This window comes from Perissodus microlepis, chromosome 20 (genome assembly GCF_051167445.1).
Source record: "Perissodus microlepis isolate ML-2025 ecotype Zambia chromosome 20, ASM5116744v1, whole genome shotgun sequence".
NCBI classification, from domain to species: domain Eukaryota; kingdom Metazoa; phylum Chordata; class Actinopteri; order Cichliformes; family Cichlidae; genus Perissodus; species Perissodus microlepis.
In genome coordinates, this window is record NC_140480.1 from 1,378,188 (window position 1) to 1,400,084 (window position 21,897).

The following is a 21,897-nucleotide window of genomic DNA, read 5'->3' on the forward strand; positions in this document are numbered from 1 at the left end:
GTTGAACGACCACTCTCTGATGTATTTGATGGTTTCTTAATTATCAGTTTAATTATCGACAGGTGTGTTACCTGAGTTAACGGTACACAACTTTTTTCTCCTTATATTTCTTTACCTTCACTCTTCCCATAGAAGAAGATGTGGCTTAAGTGGGTAGGCGGGTGTAGAAGTCATGGGAATGGGTGGAGCAGCCCACCAGCCCTCAGTATATATGTTACCTAAGACTCTTCCACCGCCTCATCCCGAGGAGTTCGCGTCTGCCAGCAAGATGCCGGCCAAACCTGCACCTATCAAGAAGTCACCAGTCAAGAAGGCTGCGGAGAAGGCACCTGAGCCCGTTCCACCTGCTGAGGCCGCACCTGCTGAAGCTCCTCCAGCCGAGGCAGCTCCCGCAGCCGAGGCAGAAGCAGCTGCCGCCCCTCCAGCAGAAGACACCCCCGCTGCTGAAGGAAGCGCTCCCGGTATCTCGATAGACTCTTGGGAACGGAGTAGAGTTGCAAGCTAATATTACTAACCGTGACTATGCGTGGGTAGCTCTCGTGTTTAACAGTGTTTGATTTAATTAAGAATATAAGCAGACATTGTCTCCCCCAAGTTATACGTAAGTTATACGCTTTTGTTGCATCAAACAGCTTTCAAGCATCCTAAAGCCAGTGATCAAAACTAAAGTGAATGCAATGCAACAAAGTGCTTCCTAATTGTATCAAGTGAGTAGTAACAGTACAATTGTCATTATTTTTTATAAGTACTTACTTTGAGCAAGGCTGCCATAATTTACAGCCTGGACTAGCAGTGGATCAGAATACACGTCCAAAGTGCAACACCCCCACTCTCCCCTTTCCACAAAGTTGGGATGTGAATTCCAGGAAAACTTAAAAAAAAAGAAAAACCTGAACGAGACCAAGCATACCGATTTAGAGCAGAAACCTTCCCTTTTAAGCAGCTCTCTCTAGAAGTGACAGGGAACTGAGAAGACCAGTTGCTCTAGTTTTAATGGTTTTACAAGCCATATGGTTTCCATTCTTACTTGCTGTAGGATTTCAGCTGTTCCACAGTTTAGGATTCCTTTGTCATATTTTTTCTTTCATATGTTTTAAGTAGGTGACAGGTGTGGACTGCTGGCATGGCCATTTGGGACCCTTTAATACCGAGCTATGCTGCTGTAATATGTGGAGAATGTGTTGCCGACATAAGCAAGGCTTTCCCTGAAAATGATGTCATCTGAATGGCAACATTTGTTGCTCTAAATCGGAGTAAATTTTAAAAATACTCATAATTTTAAAAACAAAAAAAACAACCCTCTAATCTCAGTTTGTCAGGTCACAGATAAAAGACCTAAATGTGTCTGAGCTAAGAAAACGCAGCTGAATTTCTAGATCTTGCATTTTGTTTTGCATGCGACTTGAATTTGTTGGCATGGTGACATTTTTGTGGAGAGCCTTATTAGTTGTTACAAGTTACACAAACTGTTTTTTCAAAAAGCAAAGGGATTTCTTTTTTTTTTTTTACATTTAATATGTTGTCTTTGTACTATTTTAAATATAATTTAGTGTTGAAAGGATTTGCAAAACATTGTGTAGTGTTTAAAATTTTACTTTACAATCTGAAACTTGAACACTGTAAACTACAGTGTGTGCTACATAAGCAAAGTACAACACATTTCTTTAAAAACAAATCTCTCATCCTTCTACTCCTGTTCTGTAATTTACCCCAAGTTGACCACACAGGAGTCACAATAGTACTGCCCTGTTAACTGTAAACACCAGCGCTTGAAGCCTTTTTGCAGACTGAAACGAAAGCTGGATCACAAGTTACCCTCTTGTATCAATACTCTAATAAAATGAAGAATTGGTTCAATGTGTTTTTTGGCTTTAAACCTCGACACATGACCCTTAACCTTAACTGATGGCAATATGACAGAAGACAGAGGAGATTCAACAGCTACTAAGAGTAAACTTACACCACAGGCTGTCCGCACACATATGCAAGCTGATATGCAACATGTGTTTGTGTTCCACTGTGCACTTGTGTTTCTGTCTGTAAATGTGTTTGTGTGTTCATCTTCCGCCTTTCTTAACTGATGAGGTTTTTGTTTGTGGACATTTGGTCACCTGTTTGTTCTAACACAGCTGTACCCACACTGCTCTTTCCTGCTGCTTGCTCAATAGAATATACAGTGATGTGGAAAAAAAGCTTTTGTGGGACTCTGTGCATTTGTTTGGAAAGAACAGTTTCCAAAGGAATGACGAGGGTAAAGAGCAGCCAGTTTCTGGTAATCAAATGCTGGTTAACTGATCATTCGCAAGTCTGAGCACCTCTATAAAAGCAGCAGTTTTGGCAGCTGACTGGTATGGAGCATTCAGATGCGTGTGTTAACACAATGCGAGAATCGTCTCACGAGTGGATGCCAAATTCACCCCAAGGTCAGACTGTGCAATTCTTAGATAAATTCCAAACAACACATTAACATATTAAATGTTAAAGTTCATGACAGTACAATTAGGCTTGTTTGGAAGGGTTGCCAAAAGAAAGCCTCTTCTCTCTTAAAAGAACTTGGCAGCTCATCTTAGGTTTGCTAAGTAGCATCTAAAAAAACCCACAAGACTTAGTGTAGAGATGCTTTGGCTTTTCCCAAATGTGGTGCTGTGCGTTATGACAAACACAGCATGCAAAAGAATCGAGATGTTGCAATGGTCCGCTCAAAGTCCTGACCTCGGCACGAATGAAATGCTGGACAGGAGCTTAAGAGAGCGGTGCATAAACAAAACCATGCAAGTCCCAGTGAACTGAAGCGGCGTAAAGAAGAGTGGGCAAAAAGTCCTCCACAAGACACTGATAGTCAAGGATTCCTTCAAGTTATCACTTCTAAAGGTGGTCCTGTAATATGACACATATTTAGTTTTCACAAAAAGTTCTGTGAAAACTTTCTTTTTCACATCACTGTAAGTTTATCAAAATGCCTAAAAACGTTCAATTACCTGCATTAATAATGTCAAATTGTACACATCTAACTGGCTTCCCTAACGGCGTTTTAATGCTAGCTACAGCTCCTGCCGCTGAAGATGCTGCTGCTGCTCCTGCTGCAGATGCTCCAGCAGACGGTAAACATTATTGTTATTAGAAATAAGTACTTCCCATCATGACTTTCCCAATCTGTGAGAAGGTAACTTCCTGATGCCTTTTTCTCTGCAGTAAAATGGTTAGTTTTGTTTAAAGGTTTGGACATTTGCATCGTTGAATGCTGCTGTATAGAAAAAATACTGTGGATAAGTACCAGCTTTTTTTTTCTTGTATTTGTTTATAAAAATGTAAATATTCTCCTTTTTCTTGCTAGCTGCTCCAGTAGAACCTGCTGTAGTCGAGGAGCCACCTAAGGCCCCCACACCACCACCTCCTGCAGGTAACACTAACATCTGATCCTGCTTTGTGTCAAATGTAGCATTAATCTCCTAAAACAATTATATTCACTTTTATCTTGTATGTAAAGAAATTAAAGAAAGAGATCCTCTTATTTAAAAAGCTGGAAATGATAAATGAATTTGGCTTTAAATCAGATCTTGTATCAACATATTGTTTGACTGTTTTTCTAATGATTCATTGTGAAAATGAGAAAAATCTTCCATAATAATTATCAATAAAAATAACTGTGAGTTGCAGCTCCACACATTTATGCATTAGAATGTAAAGCATCTTGCTAATTATCCCATTATGTGTGTATTTTTAACTGTTTTGTCTATATTAAGAATGCTTTATCAAATCTTCACTGCACTAAACCTCTCACAGTCCCCACCAGTGCTCCTTTGGACGTGTCTGTGGATGATGTTAACGACTCCAGTCTCACCATTAAGTGGAAGACACCAGAGACCATCGGAGACTCGGGCCTGGATGGATACGCCATCGAGTACTGCAAGGATGGGAGTAAGTCTGCATATGTGTGTCACATGTATGTGAGAGTGTTTGCTTGCACCTGTCCCCAGCGTGTCAGAGGGCAAATATACTCATTGCTGGGTCCGGGCCGTATACGGCAGGCATCAGTTTACCGGCTGTCGCTGTATCTCCCGACACCACTTTTAGAAGCACTCATTTGCTCAGATGACGGCATGCCTTCTGAGATTTTGTCATGGTAGCCAAAGTATACTTCTTATGGGCAGGTTGTTTGTAAACTGGTGTCAACAGGTGATAAACTACTTAAGTTTAATTGAGGGGTTTTTAACATTCAGGAAAATTGCAATAAATAAAAAAGCATCAGGAGAAAAAGCAGATAGTTTGCATTCTTTTCATAATATGGAATAATGACCCTGAAAGCCTCTCACTAACACAGATCCTTGGTTTCCCAACAGCAACAGACTGGGTTGTAGCTAACGAGGAGCTGACTGCAGCTAACCGATACTGCATCAAAAATCTGAAAGCAGGTGATTTGCTGCGTGTGCGTGTGGTGGCTGTAAACCCCGGTGGCCGCAGCGAACCTGGAACACTCGCTGACCCTGTGCCAATCCGCGAGGTTGTTGGTGAGTCATTATTGCACCTCACTATCAGGCAGCTTCCAGCAAAGTTGGCTTTTTTTGGACAGCTTTTTTTTTTTTTTTAAAAAAACAGTCTAAAATCACATAACACACTTACAAGTTAGTCTTCATAGAAAGTGTCAAACCAACTCTAAAAACATCTCATAATTCCTAAAACGTTTCTTCAAACCTTTGTTGCTAAGCTCCCGTGACATTATTCTGTTTGGAGAAGGAACCACGCAAATGCTAGCTTGCACAGTACAATGAGAATTTCTATTTCATAGCGAGAATTAACACAGAGAATATTAGGGCTGCCACGATTAGTCGACTAGTCACGACTACGTCGACTATCAAAATCGTCGACGATTGATTTAATAGTCGATGCGTCGTTTGAAGCTTTGTAAGATCCCAAAAGACGCAGGAATAAGTAGTAGGATTTAAGAGTGTAATAACGGACTGAAACAGAAGATGGCAGCACTGCATGTACAAGGATGCCAGCTGCCGTTAAACCCCGAAGAAGAAGAAGAAGAAGAAGCCGTGTCCCAGAATTCATAGCTCAGCGCAGCTCAGTTTCCAACAATGGCGGCAGCTAGTTAGTTTTAATATTACTGTTATTCTTTCTGGGTCACAAAATAAACGTTTAACATATTTTTAGGCGAGAATGTAGCTGTGTAAACCTCAAATATCTGCTCAGTTTATCAAGACACCACATATTTTCAAAAGCGCTCCGACGTTTTCGGTGACGTCTGTTACCCACTAGCTCGATAGCTAGCCGGGGGCAAGGCTCACTAGAGCCCGTGAGAACACCGGACACCCGGCAAATAGTTTTCAAACCCACCGCTGTCTTTCTCAGGTTAAATATATATAAGCCACTTAGATAACTTCAAAATGTTATTGTTTGGCTTTTTTTTTAGTATTTTATTTGTTCCTGAGTAAATCGGTTTGGCTGAGATTAAAGTTATAGTTTTTACACAGCTGAATAAACGTCAAGCAGACAGCTGATTATTAGAAGTGTGAGATGCTCGCGAATATACTCAGGTGTCCTGTTATATTTTAGATAGCAAGGAGTTTGTTAAACTTCACCGAAACAATCTGCAAATTTCATTAAAATTTAATAAACTATCATCTTGTCTTTATTTTTAGTTAGCACATACCGTAAACACTTAAAGCTGTAAGCTAATGATAGTTATATAAGAGCAGATGCTGCTGGTGCAATAAGCTGTACGTTTTACGTCCAATGGATGCATGATCTGATTAGTCGACTAATCGCAAAAATAATCGGTGACTAGTCGACTATCAAAATAATCGTTTGTGGCAGCCCTAGAGAATATGCTGTTCAACTCTGCACAAGACGTCCCCAAAACCTTACAACGAAGCTTTCCGTTGCTGTGCAGCCACCTGGTAAAATGACTGTCTCCAACTCTTTATCAGGACCTCTAACATAGTTGTAACTTATGACCTATCCTTAAAATACTCATGTTACAACCAGTGAGGTAGAGGTGGTATTAACTGCTGGTGCCTCAGATGGATTGCACAGATGCAAGCACATAAATCCCAAAGGTGCTGACAAGAGCTTTCATTAGCTGTAAGTCATGCTTTCATTTGCGTGTACGCACATCTTCAGTCAAGACTGCTGGTTGGTACACTTTCAATTTACAGAATGTTCCTGTAATTTTATACATCCATGAAAATATATAACTAAACTAAATATAACTAAATAAATATAAAACTAAACTGCACTAAATCACTTTGAATCAGTTTGCAGCTTTGGTCCAGACTATAATATCACTTAATATACAGTAATGTACAAAAGCCGCCCCTTGTTTCTTTGTAATTTGCTAGGAAAATGGGAAATAGTTGCATTTTACTGAAATATCCACACATACATGTAAATGCTGTATATAAAGCAAAAACAGAGTTTTCACAATTCTAACAAGGTTAAAAGTCAGTATTTGCTATGAGCACCTTTATTCTTCAACGCAGCCTAAACTCTGTTAGGCGAACTTTCTTGTAATTTCTGTGAGTACTATTCCGGACTCCAGGCTTCTTGAAGGACGTCCAGCTGTTCTTTGGATGTTGGCTGCCTTTTTTTCTGTTCTCAGTCAAGTTGATCACACACTGCTTCAGTCATGTTGAGGTTCAGTCCATGACTGAAAGTGTTCCAGGAATGCTTTTACATCTCTGGCAGTGCTGCCATTGAGATGTTTTACAGATACTAATGTGTGATGGATCAAAATCTTACTAAGGTATCTTAAGTGTTTGAGAGGTTGCGCTCCATAAATCACCTTATTGGTGCAAAAATACTATTTTATGTCTATCAAACTGTTATCTTTGACCTTTGTGTTACTTTTTGTGTCTTTCAAAAACTTTGAAAGCCTGGATAATTATTGCTCAAGAAAGCAAAATGAAGGCTGACTCCAGATTTTTGCACAGTACTGTATTTCCGATACAGTTTGGTACATTGATTCATGAACTGTGTCTGTGAAACAGTCTTTCATTTACTTATCACTGGGTCACAGTTTACTCAAAAAAAGGCCCAACACGGTTATAGCTAGAAGTAAGTAGGCGTATGCACCAGGCCCAAATAGGCTGTTATTAGTACTCATTAGCAAATATTAACATGCTTGCTCTAAGATTGTTATATCTGCTAAATATCAGCACATTAGCATGACTACCATGGGAAACATGTTAAAGCATTTGACTCCAAGCACAAAAAGAGACTGCCTAGTACAATGTAACTAATAATGGATGCAGCCTTTTTGCTTACGATTGCATCAACGACTATTCTTTCCCCTTTGACCAATGCATTCTTGTTAAAAATACAAAAATGTGGATGTTCTGGCTGATGGTTATTATGACCTTTGTAAAATTCCTTACGTTAACTGTTGCTTCACTATTGTGGTGTGCTGTGTACTGAGAAGTACAGCTCCAGAATACACAGAGACTCTCTTTTCACCACACTTCGCTCACAGTACTTTTTCTGTGGTTTAAACCACAGTTGGTTTATTTTCCGTAGTTCTGATTCTGAACCCACACACTGACGTAGTGCCGACCTGAGTTGACATGCCCCAGTTACCCACAGCTTACTGTCTCTAGGCGTATTTCCTGGTTGGTGAAACATGAGCCTAATTGTTGGATTCTGTATGGCTTGTTGAGGTTAATTTCAGCTGTGTGTCAGTCACAAGCTGTCCGGACCAGACACCCATCCACAGGTTTAAGCTTTAGAGGAAGACATGCTGTCCTACATATGCTGAAAGCCCCCTACAAAGACATTTTATCCAGAGACAATGGCAGATTATAGATTCCTTGCAGGGGGGACTTACAGGCTGCTGGATGCCACAATGCCTGCAACACTTCGGGGCATTGCTGGGAAGTGTGCTGATTAGCAAGGATTAGTGTTTGAGCCAAATCTGGAGGCAGCCCTGATCTACTTGGGAAATGGTTGTTCCAGAAGCAAGATCCCATCCTGAGAAGCAATGATACGGTGACAAATGTAAGAACAGGAAGGCAAGATATCAGGTTAGATTTAGTGCATCAGAAGGAGAAGATGTAAACACTCTTATAGCTAGAAGAAGATGGAAGTGGATGTGGTGCCCAATGGGAGGGTAGTTTGAGTGGATTAGGAGAAGCAGGCTGTAGGGGGGTGAATGAGGTGAGGGAGGGCAGGAGCCTGGTGGTTTTATTTATCCTCTAAGCCCAGAGAGCTTTTCAGACATTTGCTGCTTATGCAGAAACATGTGAGAGATGCTGTTCCTGATACTTAGCACTTGGCGTGAAGGAAACCATCCAACAGAGCCCAGCTAGATGTCTGCGATGCAAGTTCACCTGTTTGATTTTAATTCACATCAGGAGTTGCTGCAGTCGTCTGCAGATGTGATATCGCAACCACTGCTCAGCTGAAAGTGTTGACGTGTATTTGTGGTTTCTTTGGGCACGACATGAGGGCTGTGCTTTCAGGGTTCAGTCTTTCTTGTCACTAAAGCTATTTTTGGAGCTGCTGGTTTGAGGCTCTTACTTGTCCGGCTCTCCCTGCCTAGATACTGCACTTTTCTTTAAGCACACAGAACCTTTGTTTAGATTTCACCTCATTTTGTGTTTTGTTTTGTTTGGTCCTGCAAAAACTGGGTCATGAGGCATAAGCACTTAAATGGTGGCTTGAGTGTGATGATGTATCAGGTCTACTTGCATCGGTATGGAAAAGATTTTATGTTAGCTTGTTTTTTATGTTTTTAAGGAAATGTTTTACATTGAAAAACTGAAGTGAAAGTGCGACGAGCTGATGCTGACTTTTTAAAAAATCTTTGATGATCAAGTTAGTTTTTAATTGTATGCGTTTCGCACACATCGCTGTTTCAAATTAGTTTGTTTTGTCCTGCTAACAGTGCATTTTCCACTTTATAGTCATTACTCTTTCTAAAGTTAAATACATATTCAGACTGTCAGCTTCTCGGCTGTTATGACTATTTTTCTGTCATGAATTTGCATAGTTAAAACTGTTGTGGGTTAATTTTAGCCTGTTCAATCATGTTCTTGTAGACTTTGCAGCAGCAGTAGCTGCTCTATTTAGGTCTTGTTGACCTGCCATTCTATGCATGTGTGACCACACTTTAAAGAGTCTGACAGGATGTGTATACACCGTGCTTTATGCTGTTAGCATGTAATGTTAACTGTTAACAAAGTGAAGCAGTAAATCAGCAGCAAATCTGCTCAGTCAGACTGTAGAAGACGGACGAGGTGAAAAATAAACATGCTTGATTTGACTTTGCAGACCGTCCCAAGATCCGCTTGCCTCGGGCTCTCAGGTCCCGCTATGTCAAGAAAGTCGGAGAGCAGATCAACCTCGTCATCCCGTTTCTTGTAAGCTGGCTAGTGTGCACATTCGCTGTATTAGTGAGGAAACATAAAAGGCTGACAGATACAATTTTGAACACTTTGGTTTATTTTGCTTTTAACCGTTCTCGTTTAGGGAAAGCCTAAACCTGCAGTGTCCTGGCTTAAAGATGGTCAGCCTGTGGATACCAAGAAGGTCAATATCAGGAACAGTGACAAGGACAGCATCCTGTTCATCCGCGGCGCTCAGAGGGAGGACTCTGGTGTTTATGAGATGACCCTAAAAGTGGATAGCTTTGAAGATAAAGGCACAATTACCCTTCAGATTGTGGGTGAGTGACACATGAGACATAAAACAATCTCATTTACACAAAGGAATATGTGAGCGTGTCAAACTGTTGATTCACTTGAGGCCTTCCTGTTAAATCTGCTCAGCTGGCTTTGCAGCTGACGTGTTGACTTCCTTGTTTCTAGACTTGTGACTTTCTCTGGGTATTAGCCAACATAGATGACATCTCTGACAAAGATGCCAGAGTGCTTGAGCCTTGTGCCAGCTACTGTTGAGCTTAAAATACATACAGTTTAAATAGATGGTTTTCTTTTGACTTTTCATGAATTGGCGTAAACACATGAAATTGTTAAAGAAGCGGATTGTAATACCGTAATACTTACAGTAATGTGTTTCATCAGAGCACCCTGGTCCTCCTGCTAGTATAAAGCTGGTGGATGCCTGGGGCTTCAATGCTGCTCTGGAGTGGACTCCACCCAAGGATAATGGCAACACAGACATCACTGGATACACTGTCCAGAAAGCTGACAAGAAGACTGGGGTATAGTAGATATTTACTCGAATTGCACAAAACCCATCTGTTACACCAGATCAGTAATGTTGACATGAATCTCAGAAACCCAGAGCATCACTTTTTATTCATAGTTTGAGGTCGATTTGCCCCTCAGGTGCTGGCATCTTTAACACGACACAGAAAGATGCACATTTATGTGCATTTAACTCGGTTTTCAGTGTTTCATTCAATATGATGCAGTCAGAGTGAAGCCTTACTGCAGCATATTGGTCTGTTTTATAAAGGTTCTGTATTATTGGTGAATTTCAGATTAACTCTGAAGTCGGAATTAACAAGTTCCCAATATCAATTTCATCTGGATTGTCTCCTCAACTAGGATTTCCAACTCGGAAATTCGGAGCAGGAGTTAACAATCAAAAATGGCGGCAGTGAATGTAACCAGTAGTAGATATCTACATCTTTTCATTTGTACAGCCCCTGTTGTGCATTTGTGATTTGCTAATAAGACATTTGCAGAGCAGCCACTATTCGGGGATGTGCTGCAGCGGTGCTTTTCAGAGCAAAAGCACAGGTATTATGCTGTATTGGTAGTGATGCATGAAAGACTCAACCTTGCTAAAACCAAAACAAATGCTTTTTCAATTTCTGCAACAATTTCTGACATCCAGGTAGCTGGAACGAGGCATAAATGTCCTATTTACAGAAATGCACTAACAAGAATGTTTGTGAAAATGGTGAAAATGGTCTTTGTTGAAGTGTGTTAGTGAAACAAAGACATTTTTCAGCTGGAGTCGTATTCGCTTTACAATGAGCAGCATTAGAACTTACAGAACAAAGCAGCCACTGTGACCAGGTATGATTAAATAAATATTTAAATTGTGTGTGAGTGTAGGCAGGGCCTTGAAGGGACTTCACATATTACATGTGTAAGTATACTGAGTATACTTGAACTTTTTAAAAAAGAGAAGAAAATTGAAATAATCTACACGAAATGAATAGAGATGAATTCAGTCCAGTAAGGACACATCTTGCTATCATTTCACACGTCTGATCCGACTGTCTGCTGTCTCATGCAGGAATGGTTCACTGTGCTGGAGCACTATCACAGGTTAAGTGCCACCATCTCAGACCTTGTCATGGGCAACTCGTATTCCTTTAGAGTGTTTGCTGAAAACAAAGTGGGCATGAGCGAGAAGAGCACTGTCACAAAGGAAGTGGCCACCATCCAGAAGACAGGTGACCCCCTGAGTGCACGCAGTACTTTAATTTGTCTCACATCAGTTTGTTTCTGTTGCATAAAGTTTTAGTGGCACGGCTGCAGTACAGATGGATACTTAGATTTTATTGAGCTGTGGTTAGTTGCAAGAATCTGAAGTGGAGACTTGAGGAGTGGGAATGGCCTTGGCACTGCTTTAACATAAGTGGATAGCTCTCTTGGCAAGTGCTCTGCTATTACTGAAATAAATTTAAATAGGCTGTGAAATCATTAAGATGATTACCATAGTTGTGTTACAGTGTGTTTTATTCTTTAAGCAAATGTGTGTAGTAGTTCCACTTTTAAACATAATGCAGTAAAAAGAGGATCTGCACTATATCTGGCTCATAAAAGCTTAACGCTGCTTCCTTTACAGGTATTGTCTACAAACCTCCTGAGTACCCGGAGCATGACTTCAACGAGGCTCCAAAGTTCACCACGGCCCTCAACGACAGAGCCGCCACCGTGGGATACACCACCAAGCTGCTGTGTTCTGTTCGTGGAAGTCCTAAGGTTAGACGTGCATTACTCTCATTTACAAATGTCAAAAAGGTTTCATTCATATTTTTTTCTTGTCTGAATATTTGCTCAGTATTTTATGATAGTTTGTCTTCTTAAAACATTTGTAATTAGACGCCTTAGATTTTAGGGAACTATTATGACAGTGGTTTAATATTAGAGCTCACATTTGGAACAACAAAAACATCCAAAACACCAACATCTTATATAAACAACAGTGTCTATACAACAATTTATTGACACTAGATCTTATCAGTTGGTATCATGGTGGTATCCTAATAGTTGACTGGATATTTAGAGCTCATGCTCACACTAAAAGTACAAACCAAGGAGGACACAGGGAAGCATCTGCTGGTTATAAATAGAACTGGCCTATTGAGATTTGGGGGACTTTCCATATTACACAAACATAGCTAATGTTCCTTTTTGGACTGAAACGGTCTTATTCTCACCAGAAAACCTCACAAATGCACTTTAAATATGATATTAATGCCACAGTTAAAAAAGGATGCACTCTGGAGTTCAGGGAGGGCTTCCACTGGTATGTTTATGGGGATTTTCAGAATGTATCTCACTGTTTGGCAGCAACTGCTTGGGTTAAACTTATCTTTACAGTTGTCTGACAGATGCAGGCAGATTAAGTGGCAGTTCAGAATGGAAATGCAGTTGATTATTCGTCCTAGCTGTCCTTGGCTTTTCCCCAGGACAGCAGCAGTTAGTCGCCCTGTGCGTGCCGGTGTAGATGAGACAGAGCTAACAAATTTGGTACAGCACTCCACAAAAGCTGACGTTAGACAATGAAGAAAACGGGGATTGATGGGTAATTTGTTTGTAGCTTTATGTTTGTTCTTTTTTGCAGCGTTTAGTATTTATTAGTCATTTTATGACAGTATGCTACTGTTCGGGACAGTGAAACTTATCACAGGCATCTAAGACAAAGTCTGTAGCTGAGAATAATGAGAAAGCAATTTTCCTTCATGTTAGTATCTGTAGACTGAGAGCTGTCCTTGCCAAATAGGTCTTTCTTGCCTTTCCCTGTGGTGTAAAAAGATTTCTCCAAGTAGTTGTATCACCTGTATGTCTGCTTAACCATGCGTCCAACAATCTGTCATCCTCTGCTTATCCAGGAGAAGCCTATCCCACTGGGCATAGGGCGGGGGCAGGGTACACCTGGTCATCTACTTAACCGCTGTATGACCGATACTTTAACTTCACGTCTTTACATAATCACTGTAAATTGAAATCTCTCATACTCCTGTAAGTGGGCTTGAAGTGTTTTATAGCATGTGTTTATCGAGCCACCTCCTCTTCCCTGGCATGGAGTTCAGTGTTGAGAGGTCCAGTACAAAGGCATGCTCAGTAGTGTGATAGCTTGTCCTGTTGTCTCTGATAAAGAGTTGTCACATAGAGTAGGGGACTACATTAAGGGGGTGAGAGATGCGTGATAAGAAGGGCGGACAGAAAAAGAGACAGTGATAAGAAGTATAGATTGTTCTCCTTTCATGGCTGACTGAAGATGTGTTTGTAACACAGAAAGCACTATTTTTGCCGCCCAAACAGACCACAGCTGTAGAACAAGTTTAAATAGCTCACTCTGTACCAAGCAGACAGGAAAGAAAAACCACGACAGTTTAAAGTAAGAAATGTAAAACTGAAGTGGAAAAAAACACATCAGTGAAGCTACAGAGGCGGACCACAAATGTCAGTTTTGCCAGGGTTAAGAAATTTAAAGACCAGTTTGAAACGGTAACATTCACTGACTATTGGCAGGGGTTTATTAGGCTTTACTGAGACGCCAGTTGTGTTTTGTCACACAGGACACATTCAGTCAAAACAGAATTGGTCTGAAAATCAACCTTTAACCTGTAGAAATTAATGGATTTCTTTGCATTTTCCCCATTTCGCCATTTAACCATTTCTCTGGTGACCAAGTCTGTTGCCATGCCAACAGTTCTCTAAGGCTTTACATAGGTTAAAGAGCTAACATCGAAATCAGTATGTTCAGATATACACAATGACAATGTGACCAATGTGTATATTTGGGAGGTTAGTCTAGTCTTGGGGAAATCTGAAATAAACCGAGGTGCACAGAACCTGGTTGTCTTTAATTAACTTATTTAATTAACTTACAAACATAAACTGATTTTTTTTTTCCTGTCCCGTTTGGGACGGGCAAAAAAACCCAGATTTTGATATTTCGTGGCAATCTTTCAAATAGTTGTTGAGTATTCAGTTTGGAAGTGGTAGACCAACTGACTACCTTAACCATGCTTCATGGCCAAAACTGTCACACAGTTTTTCATGTGTCTCTATTAGTCATCGTGTCTTTACAGATTGGTTCCTGAATGTGTCCGATGAATATTCTCATGTTGCAGAAGAGATCAACCTTGTAGATCCCAGCTACTGTTATCATGATAATACATGCAAGATGTTGATTTTCATTAACATCAGTCTTGGTAATTTTGTGGTAAAGTTAATTTATTTTGTACATTTTTCTCTCATCTCAGCCTAAGATCGAGTGGTTGAAGAATCAAATGGTCATTGGTGACGACCCCAAGTATCGTCAGATCTCCAACCAGGGCATTTGCTCCCTCGAGATCCGAAAGCCCTGCAGCTTTGATGGTGGTGTGTACACCTGCAGAGCTAAAAATGCCCAGGGAGAGGCCACCGTCTCCTGCAAGCTCGAGGTCAAACGTATGTATCTACTGTTGATCAAATGGGGAAATATTTCTACATTTACTCTTCAATATTTTCTCCCTAAACTGTTGTGAATTATTGTAACTATAAAAATACATTTACATCAATTTGAAAAGCAGAAGTTTTTTAACCACAGCTACACTTTTGTTTCCTAAACAGAGGTCATTCTTCCAGATGCTGAGAAGGGGAAATAAACTATTATCTAAACTTCTAGAGGTAAGTTCATTAGCAAGGTAAGCAATGTATTAAGGGACTGGGTTGTCAGACAGTAATATGTTCCAGTAAATATACACATAACGCATAAAAATTGAGCAAATATATATTTATAATCCAGCTAAACACAATTCACCAGCTATATCATCCCCCAACATATTTATTAAATAATTATAATTTTCCAACTAGTCTTGTCTTTCTGACTATAGATTCTCAAGAGATCAAAATAGACTTTGCCTAAACCCTCACTATAAATACCTTAGTAACATAGGACACTGTGAACATTCATCTGTAAACAAGCAGACAGCTTTCCACCGTGCTTTGCATCTACCTGTACTGTTTTGTTTCAGTTTGTAGTCATTGCTTTGTTTACTCTTCGAGGTGAGTCTCCCTATTTCTCTGTAGGTGGCCTGTACTGTAAGTTCTTGTGGTACCACTTGGCCATAAAAATAAAACCACTGACAGATAAAATGGATGATTTTGATATATATCATCATGTTAGCTCATCATGTTCCAATCCAATATTCTGCTGCGAAAACTCTGTTCATGGCAGTCATGCTACTTAGACACATCCCACTCATGCTTGCGACTAGTGCAAAATGCCGCGGCACGATTTTTAACTGGCAGAAGGAAATTCGACCACATCACTCCGGTCTTGGCCTCTACATTGGCTTCCAATTGAATTTAGGATCAGTTTTAAAGTTCTTTTATTGGTTTTTAAATCTCTAAATGGTCTGGCACCTGTTTATTCGTCTGACTTGTTGAAGCCACATGTCCCCATTCCTGCGCTTCGGTCAGCAACTGTTGCTTTCTGTCCCAAAGTCACGGCTGAAACTTAGAGGAGACCGAGCGTTCTCTGTTGCGGCTCCGATGCTTTGGAAAAGCCTTCCTCTCCATATTAGACAGGCTACATCAGTGCCAGTTTTTAAGTCCAGATTAAAAACCTATTTTTATTCCCTGGCTTTTAACTCTGTGGATAACTGGCATTTTTATTAATTTATTGCTATGTCTGGTTTTTGCTATTTTATTCCTATATTTATATTTGTATTGTATATAAATATATTGTATTGTAGCACTTTGGTCTACCAGGTGTGTTTTAAAGTGCTATATAAAGAAACGATGATGATTATGATGATGATGATCACCTAAACACCCAAATCTTTTCAGGCACTGGCCTCTCCCTGTATGCTATGCAACATCACTATGACAAAGTATTTGTTATTAAAGCTTTCACTGGCAAACCCAGTTTCTGAGTTACTGGCACAGTTGTCATTGGAGATGAAATGGGACAGACTGATAATACCTGCAGAGCCACTGACCAGCCATGAGCTGAAGTGACAAACTCATCAGTTTAAAAGCAACACCGCTCTTGCTCTCCTCTTCCCTCCTCATGTCTCCTCTCAGCCTTTATCCTCTGTGCATTTTGTACATTGCAAGCCCTGCTTTTAGATGTGGTAATGTGGCGAGGATTAATGATGGCTAAATAGAAATACCAAATCTGATGTTTTCACTGCTTTTATTATGCTATTTATATCCTCACTCTTAGACTGCCACATTTGTGTTTTGGTGTTTTAATTACTCCAGTGGTGTAGAATTTCACAGGGAGTGCTCAAAATTTCCTTTTAACTATTAAGATCTGACACATCAGCAGATTCACATCAGTTGATGGCTCACTCTGCTATTATTTTTGTACACAGCCTGTTGTTAAATTTCAAACAGAACGCTCTATTTATGTTGCTTTAGCCTGCCTAAAGTTTCATGCTCACCTGCAAGCAGCTTTGCAACCCACTTTCTTTTTATGCTGCATCTGACTTAATCGGTGTCAAATCTCTTGATGCCTGCTGTGATGGTGTTGCTCTTTCTGCTATGTGCTTTCCATGGAGAGGTTCCAGAACACAGTCACAGCAAACAAAATCTTCTCAGAGTGTAGGGATCCTGACGAAATTCTAACTGATTCTAATTAAAAATAACCACTTGTGATTGAATGTTGCTGTTCAGCTCCAATTAAATTTTGTAATATGCAATATAGGAGAAAAACCATTGTGCATTATTTTTGCACTTTAAACAGTTAGAGGAGTAAAGTTTCAGTGTCCTTCTTAGTTGTTTGACTTGAGGGAATAAAATAGTTGCCATGATACATACACACTTCAAACTTGACCTTGAGTGTGGTCAGGGACACAAGTGTCTTCACATCATGCTGTTAGGTAAATGGGGTCACATACCTTTCTACTCCGAATGCAACTTCAGTGTGTTTGGATGGGTTCACACCTGTATTTATGTACAGCTGTCCTCTTGTGATCAGATTACTGAAAAAGCGTTTTCAGGCCAAGTGTAAACTGTGCCCTATAAATGACGTGATCCTGCTTATAAGTCTCTACAAGGTGTCAGTATGTGATCCCATACAGCTCAGCCATACATGGGATGGTCCCGCATGGGGAGAAAGAAGGATTAGGCAGGATTGGCCATTGGGCGAGAGATAGGGGTGATGTCAGTGCGGCACTCGACAGCTTCTATAAATGACTCCAGATGATCTGACACACAGCCAAACTCTTCACATTACCATGAGTCAACAGGCCGAGTGCTGTGAGAAGAGGGGAGAATGGGCTAAGAGAGCAGAAACTGAGGCAGATAATCCCTGATGGAAAATACGCACTTAAGCAATCTCACACATAAGGACACACCCAGACCTACAAGACACCAAGACCTTAAACGAACGGTCAAGCTTTCTATCAGAATATTTCTGATTAAAGTGATTACCAATATCTCATGATTCCATTTAATGTCTTCTTCCTTTAATTATCTTTCCACCTTTCTTTGGCTTTAGAGGACCAGCAGAAGTCCAGGTCTTATGTTTTAAGGTAAGAGTTTGTGTGTGTATGTACATCATTCAGTTAAAATAATTCATTAAATGAATGCACAATATGCCAATTTTATATCCTCTGTGGTGATGGAAATATGACTGCATGTGTGCAAATCTTATAAATCCCTCTCTTATTTCTTCCAGAGTGTTTGAGAATGTGCAAGTTGGCTGTGCGGCAGTGTGTACATAATGAAGAAATGGGCAGAACACCATACCAACATCTCCATATCTATTTCAAATCAAACACCCTGACTCTCCCACTCCCTCCAGCATGCATGGAAGATCCAGCCCATCCCCGTTTGCCAAATGTTGTATGTTATTTCAGTTGGTGACATGTATGTAAAGCTATATTTACCATGTTTTTTCTGTTTGTTATAGTAAGTATATATAAGGTACATATATGTACTGCTCAATGAAACAGTAAATCCTGGGAGATGCAATGCCTGTAGGGATGTTAAATAAAGGTTATATTTTATTATATGTTATGTGATTTTCTTTTTAAAAACATAAATTTAAAGATGCTTACAATACAGTGTCCCATATGGTATTAGAGTTATCTACAGTTATTAAGAGATTCATAGGATTTTAATAATGAGATTTCAAGTTGTTATCATTTAATGAAACAGCCTTTGTAGACTGGTTCTCTGGCATTTTGATGAAATTCTGGTTATTCTGATGGCATAGTGGTGAGTACTGTTGTTTCTCAATAAGACGTTTCTATCCTTCGTTAAGTTTCTGTTCCTGTGACTTAGTGGGTTTCCAGGCTTCCTCTCACAGTCCAAACGTACAGTTATGTCCATTAATATTTGGACAGAGACAACTTTTTCTAATTTTGCTTCTGTACAATACCACAATGAATTTTAAATGCAACAATTCAGATGCAGTTGAAGTGCAGACCTTCAGCTTTAATTCAGTGGGTTGAACAAAAAGATTGCATAAAAGAGTTTCGTCCTTTTAATGCTCTGCCAGGCCTTTACTGCAGCGGCTTTCAGTTGCTGTTTTTGTGGACCTTTCTGTCACAAGTTTAGTCTTCAGCAAGTTAAAAGCTCAGTTTGTTAAGATCAGGTGACTGATTTGGCAGTTCAAGAATATTCCACTTCTTTGCTTTAATAAACTGTGTTGCTTTGGCTGTATGTTTTGGGTCGTTGTCCATCTGTATTATGATGCTGCCCAATCACTCTGACTGCATTTAGCTCAATTTGAGCTCAATTTGTCTCTGAACACAGACAAACAAACAAACAAACAAACACTAGTGCCCCAGTGACACTGGTAGCCATGCATGGCCAAGCCATCACACCGCCCCCGCTGTGTTTTACAGATGACGTGGTATGCATTGGATCATGAGCTGTTCCATAATTTTGCCATCATTCTGATAGACGTCGATCTTGGTTTCATCTCGAAAGAATGTTTTACCAGAACTGTGCTGGCTTTTTTTAATGTTTTGTTTTTTTGTTTGTTTGTTTTTAGCAAAGTCCAATCTAGCTTTTCTATTCTTGGGGCTTATGAGTGGCTTGAACCTTGCAGTGAACTCTGTATTTACTTTCATGGTTGGTTACTGGTACGCCTACCTCCTGGAGAGTGTTGTTCACTTGGTTGGCTGATGTGATAGGATTTTTCATCACCATGGAAATGATTCTCCACCACTGTTATCTTCCTTGGACATCCAGATCTTTTTACGTTGCTGACCTCACCAATGCTTTCTTTCTCTAGATGTACCAAACTGTAGATTTTGCCACTCCTAATACTGCAGCAAATTCTCAGATGAGTTTTTTTTTTTTTCAGTTTTTGCAGCTTAAGGAGGCTCGTTTCACCTGCATGGAGAGCTGCTTTGACTGCATGTTGTCTGTTCATAGCAATATCTTCCAAATTCGAGCACCACAGCTCAAATCAACTCCAGTTATTTTATCTGCTTCATTAGTAATGACACAATGAGTCCATCAAATAGTCTTTAAATCAACTGTCCAATTACTTTTGGTCCTTTAAAAAGAGGGTGGTGCATGTTAAGGACCTGTACTCCTAAACACTTCATCCAATTTGAATGTCTGCATATTATGTCCATGTTTATTATGTAGCAATAAATGGAATATGTTTAAGTATACAGGTAAAAAGTGTCCAAATATATATGGACCTACCTGTACGTATGTCAGGTTAATTGGTGGTTCAATGTTGGCTGTAGGCACATGTGTCTGTTTCTCTCTGTTAGCCCCTCAACTTCTGCCACCAAACACAAGATTGTCTTTGCAGCTAATGTTGTACAACATTTATTGTTTTCTAAAAAACAATAAATGTTGATGTTACGGCCCTAGCAGGGCCTCCTCCTGAAGGTGCCTGTGTGGGCGTGTCCCACCACCCCTTCTGCCTGAGGTGCCACCTTTCCCTTTTACGCAGCTGACTCTCGTCAGTAATTAAGGAGATTTAAGCCCAGGGAAAGGTGAGCTCTGGGCCAGAGTGCCATTAGTGTGGTTACAGCTAGTGAGCTGAGTGTTTTGCAGTGTTTACAGCTAGTGAGCTGTGTTTTTGTGGTTACAGCTAGTGAGCTGCGTGTCTGTGTTTGTATCTAGTGAGCTGCTCTCTTTTTGACGTATTTTGTACTTTATTGACTAACGTTTGAGTTTTGTTTGTTTGTTTAAATGGTGATAGCGGCTTGTCTGTCTCTTTTAGTTGAGCTACTTTAATAAAACTATTTAATTTAACTTTTGCCTCCTTGACTCCTTTTCCTGACCCAGACACTTTTTGTTACTTCCCTCACCGCCTAGACCCCTCAGGGGAACGTAACAGTTAAAATGAAATAATATCTGCCGAGCTATCTTATTCAACTGTACACTCTTTGAAGAGTTCCCCACCATTGCCTCTGTGAACAAAACATTTAAGTTTGAAATGTTTTCTCGAAAAACCCCAGAAAGAAAAAAAGCACCACTTCATGATTCAGTTTTCAAACAGTTATTAGCGTTATTAGTATTAATATTTGTAATGTTAGTAATATTATTGACACTGCACCGGTGTTTCATCAGGAACAGTGAGTGACTGTACATTATCTTTTTATTAATAATGAAACAGTTTAACTGAACGGGACCTGAATATGAAGGTAACAAAGAAAAGAAAAGAAGTATGCAGTCCAGATGCACAGCACAGCTTCCAGGATTGGCGAGACATTTTAGGTAAGACAAACAAGGGAAATACCACGACTCTGCCCATTTTTGTCTTTGCCAGAATCACCTGAAGTCCTGTTGGGGAAAAATGTCAAGCGAAACTACATACATCTGGAAGCATCTTTTGTTTAGCCCGTTTACACATTGATAACAGGGACAGTCCAGTTACTCATCGCTGTTTGCACGATGTTTGCGATGTTGGAAGTAGTAAAGTTTGGGGGGAAAAAACTACAGAAATCCCAGTTTAGAAGACAGGAAGGAGACTGTGCGCTCTGGAAGTGAAACCGACCCGTGAATGCATCATTGGATGTGACAGTAACGTTAAGGACAACGTAAGTTTTACTTTGTCTAACTTAAAAAAAAGTGATGTTTGTTGACGTATGGAAAGATTAATGGTGTCAGAGCGAATGGCACTGGTAACTTTTGATGTCAACTACTCACTAACAACCGCTAAACTGCGGTTTTAAACAGAGCAGAGGTTGTTGTATGTAGTTCAAGCCACCGATAACAGTACCTGTACGTGCCTGTTTATTATTGTTTGTTATTATTGTTATTATTATTATTAGTAGTAGTAATAGCATCAATACCAAAATAAAACGACTCTAAAACATATGATTCAGTAAATACTACTTTAGACAAATCATGCAGTTTTTCCCCCTTTATAGCATTATAGAAACATATATACTCAGTAGCCACGTCACTGGCTACACCTGTTCAACTGCCCATCACATGGCTGCAACTCAGTGGATTATGGCAGCAGATATTATACAGACTACCTTCAAAGCAGAAGTTCAAACTCAGCATCAGAATGAAGCTCAATTAAGTATTTTTGAATGTGGCATAGTTGTTGGTGTCAGACAGGCTGGTCTGGCTATTTCAGAAACTGCTGTCTTCTGGGACTTTCCCACACAATCATCTCTAGGGTTTGATGGTATCGTCTGAAAAACAGAAAATATTGATGCCAGAAGTCAGGGGAGAATCGACAGAATGCTTTGAGCTGATATCAGAGCAACACTAACTCAAAGAACCGCTGATTACAACCAAGGTGTGCAGAAGAGCTCCTCTGAAT

General features: G+C 40.0%; 1 protein-coding gene across 1 annotated transcript; it reads left to right on the forward strand.

The window, feature by feature from the left end:
- Positions 1–18: 18 nt before the first annotated feature.
- On the forward strand, positions 19–20,372 carry mybpha (myosin binding protein Ha). Its single transcript, XM_084918205.1, has 13 exons — positions 19–461; positions 3,335–3,400; positions 3,784–3,918; positions 4,341–4,508; positions 9,271–9,359; positions 9,469–9,664; positions 10,023–10,162; positions 11,212–11,371; positions 11,767–11,903; positions 14,417–14,603; positions 14,766–14,822; positions 17,644–17,677; positions 17,824–20,372. The coding sequence occupies exons 1-11, from the start codon at positions 173–175 to the stop codon at positions 14,798–14,800; spliced, it is 1,602 nt and encodes a 533-aa protein (XP_084774331.1). The 5' UTR covers positions 19–172; the 3' UTR covers positions 14,801–14,822; positions 17,644–17,677; positions 17,824–20,372.
- The last annotated feature ends 1,525 nt before the right edge of the window (positions 20,373–21,897 follow it).

Excerpts from the sequence above, each read along its gene's own strand:
- mybpha (XM_084918205.1), top strand. The coding sequence starts at position 173 with ATGGGAATGGGTGGAGCAGCCCACCAGCCCTCAGTATATATGTTACCT. Across the intron at positions 9,665-10,022 it reads AATTACCCTTCAGATTGTGG|AGCACCCTGGTCCTCCTGCT; the intron begins GTGAGTGACACA and ends GTGTTTCATCAG. Across the intron at positions 11,372-11,766 it reads GGCCACCATCCAGAAGACAG|GTATTGTCTACAAACCTCCT; the intron begins GTGACCCCCTGA and ends CTTCCTTTACAG.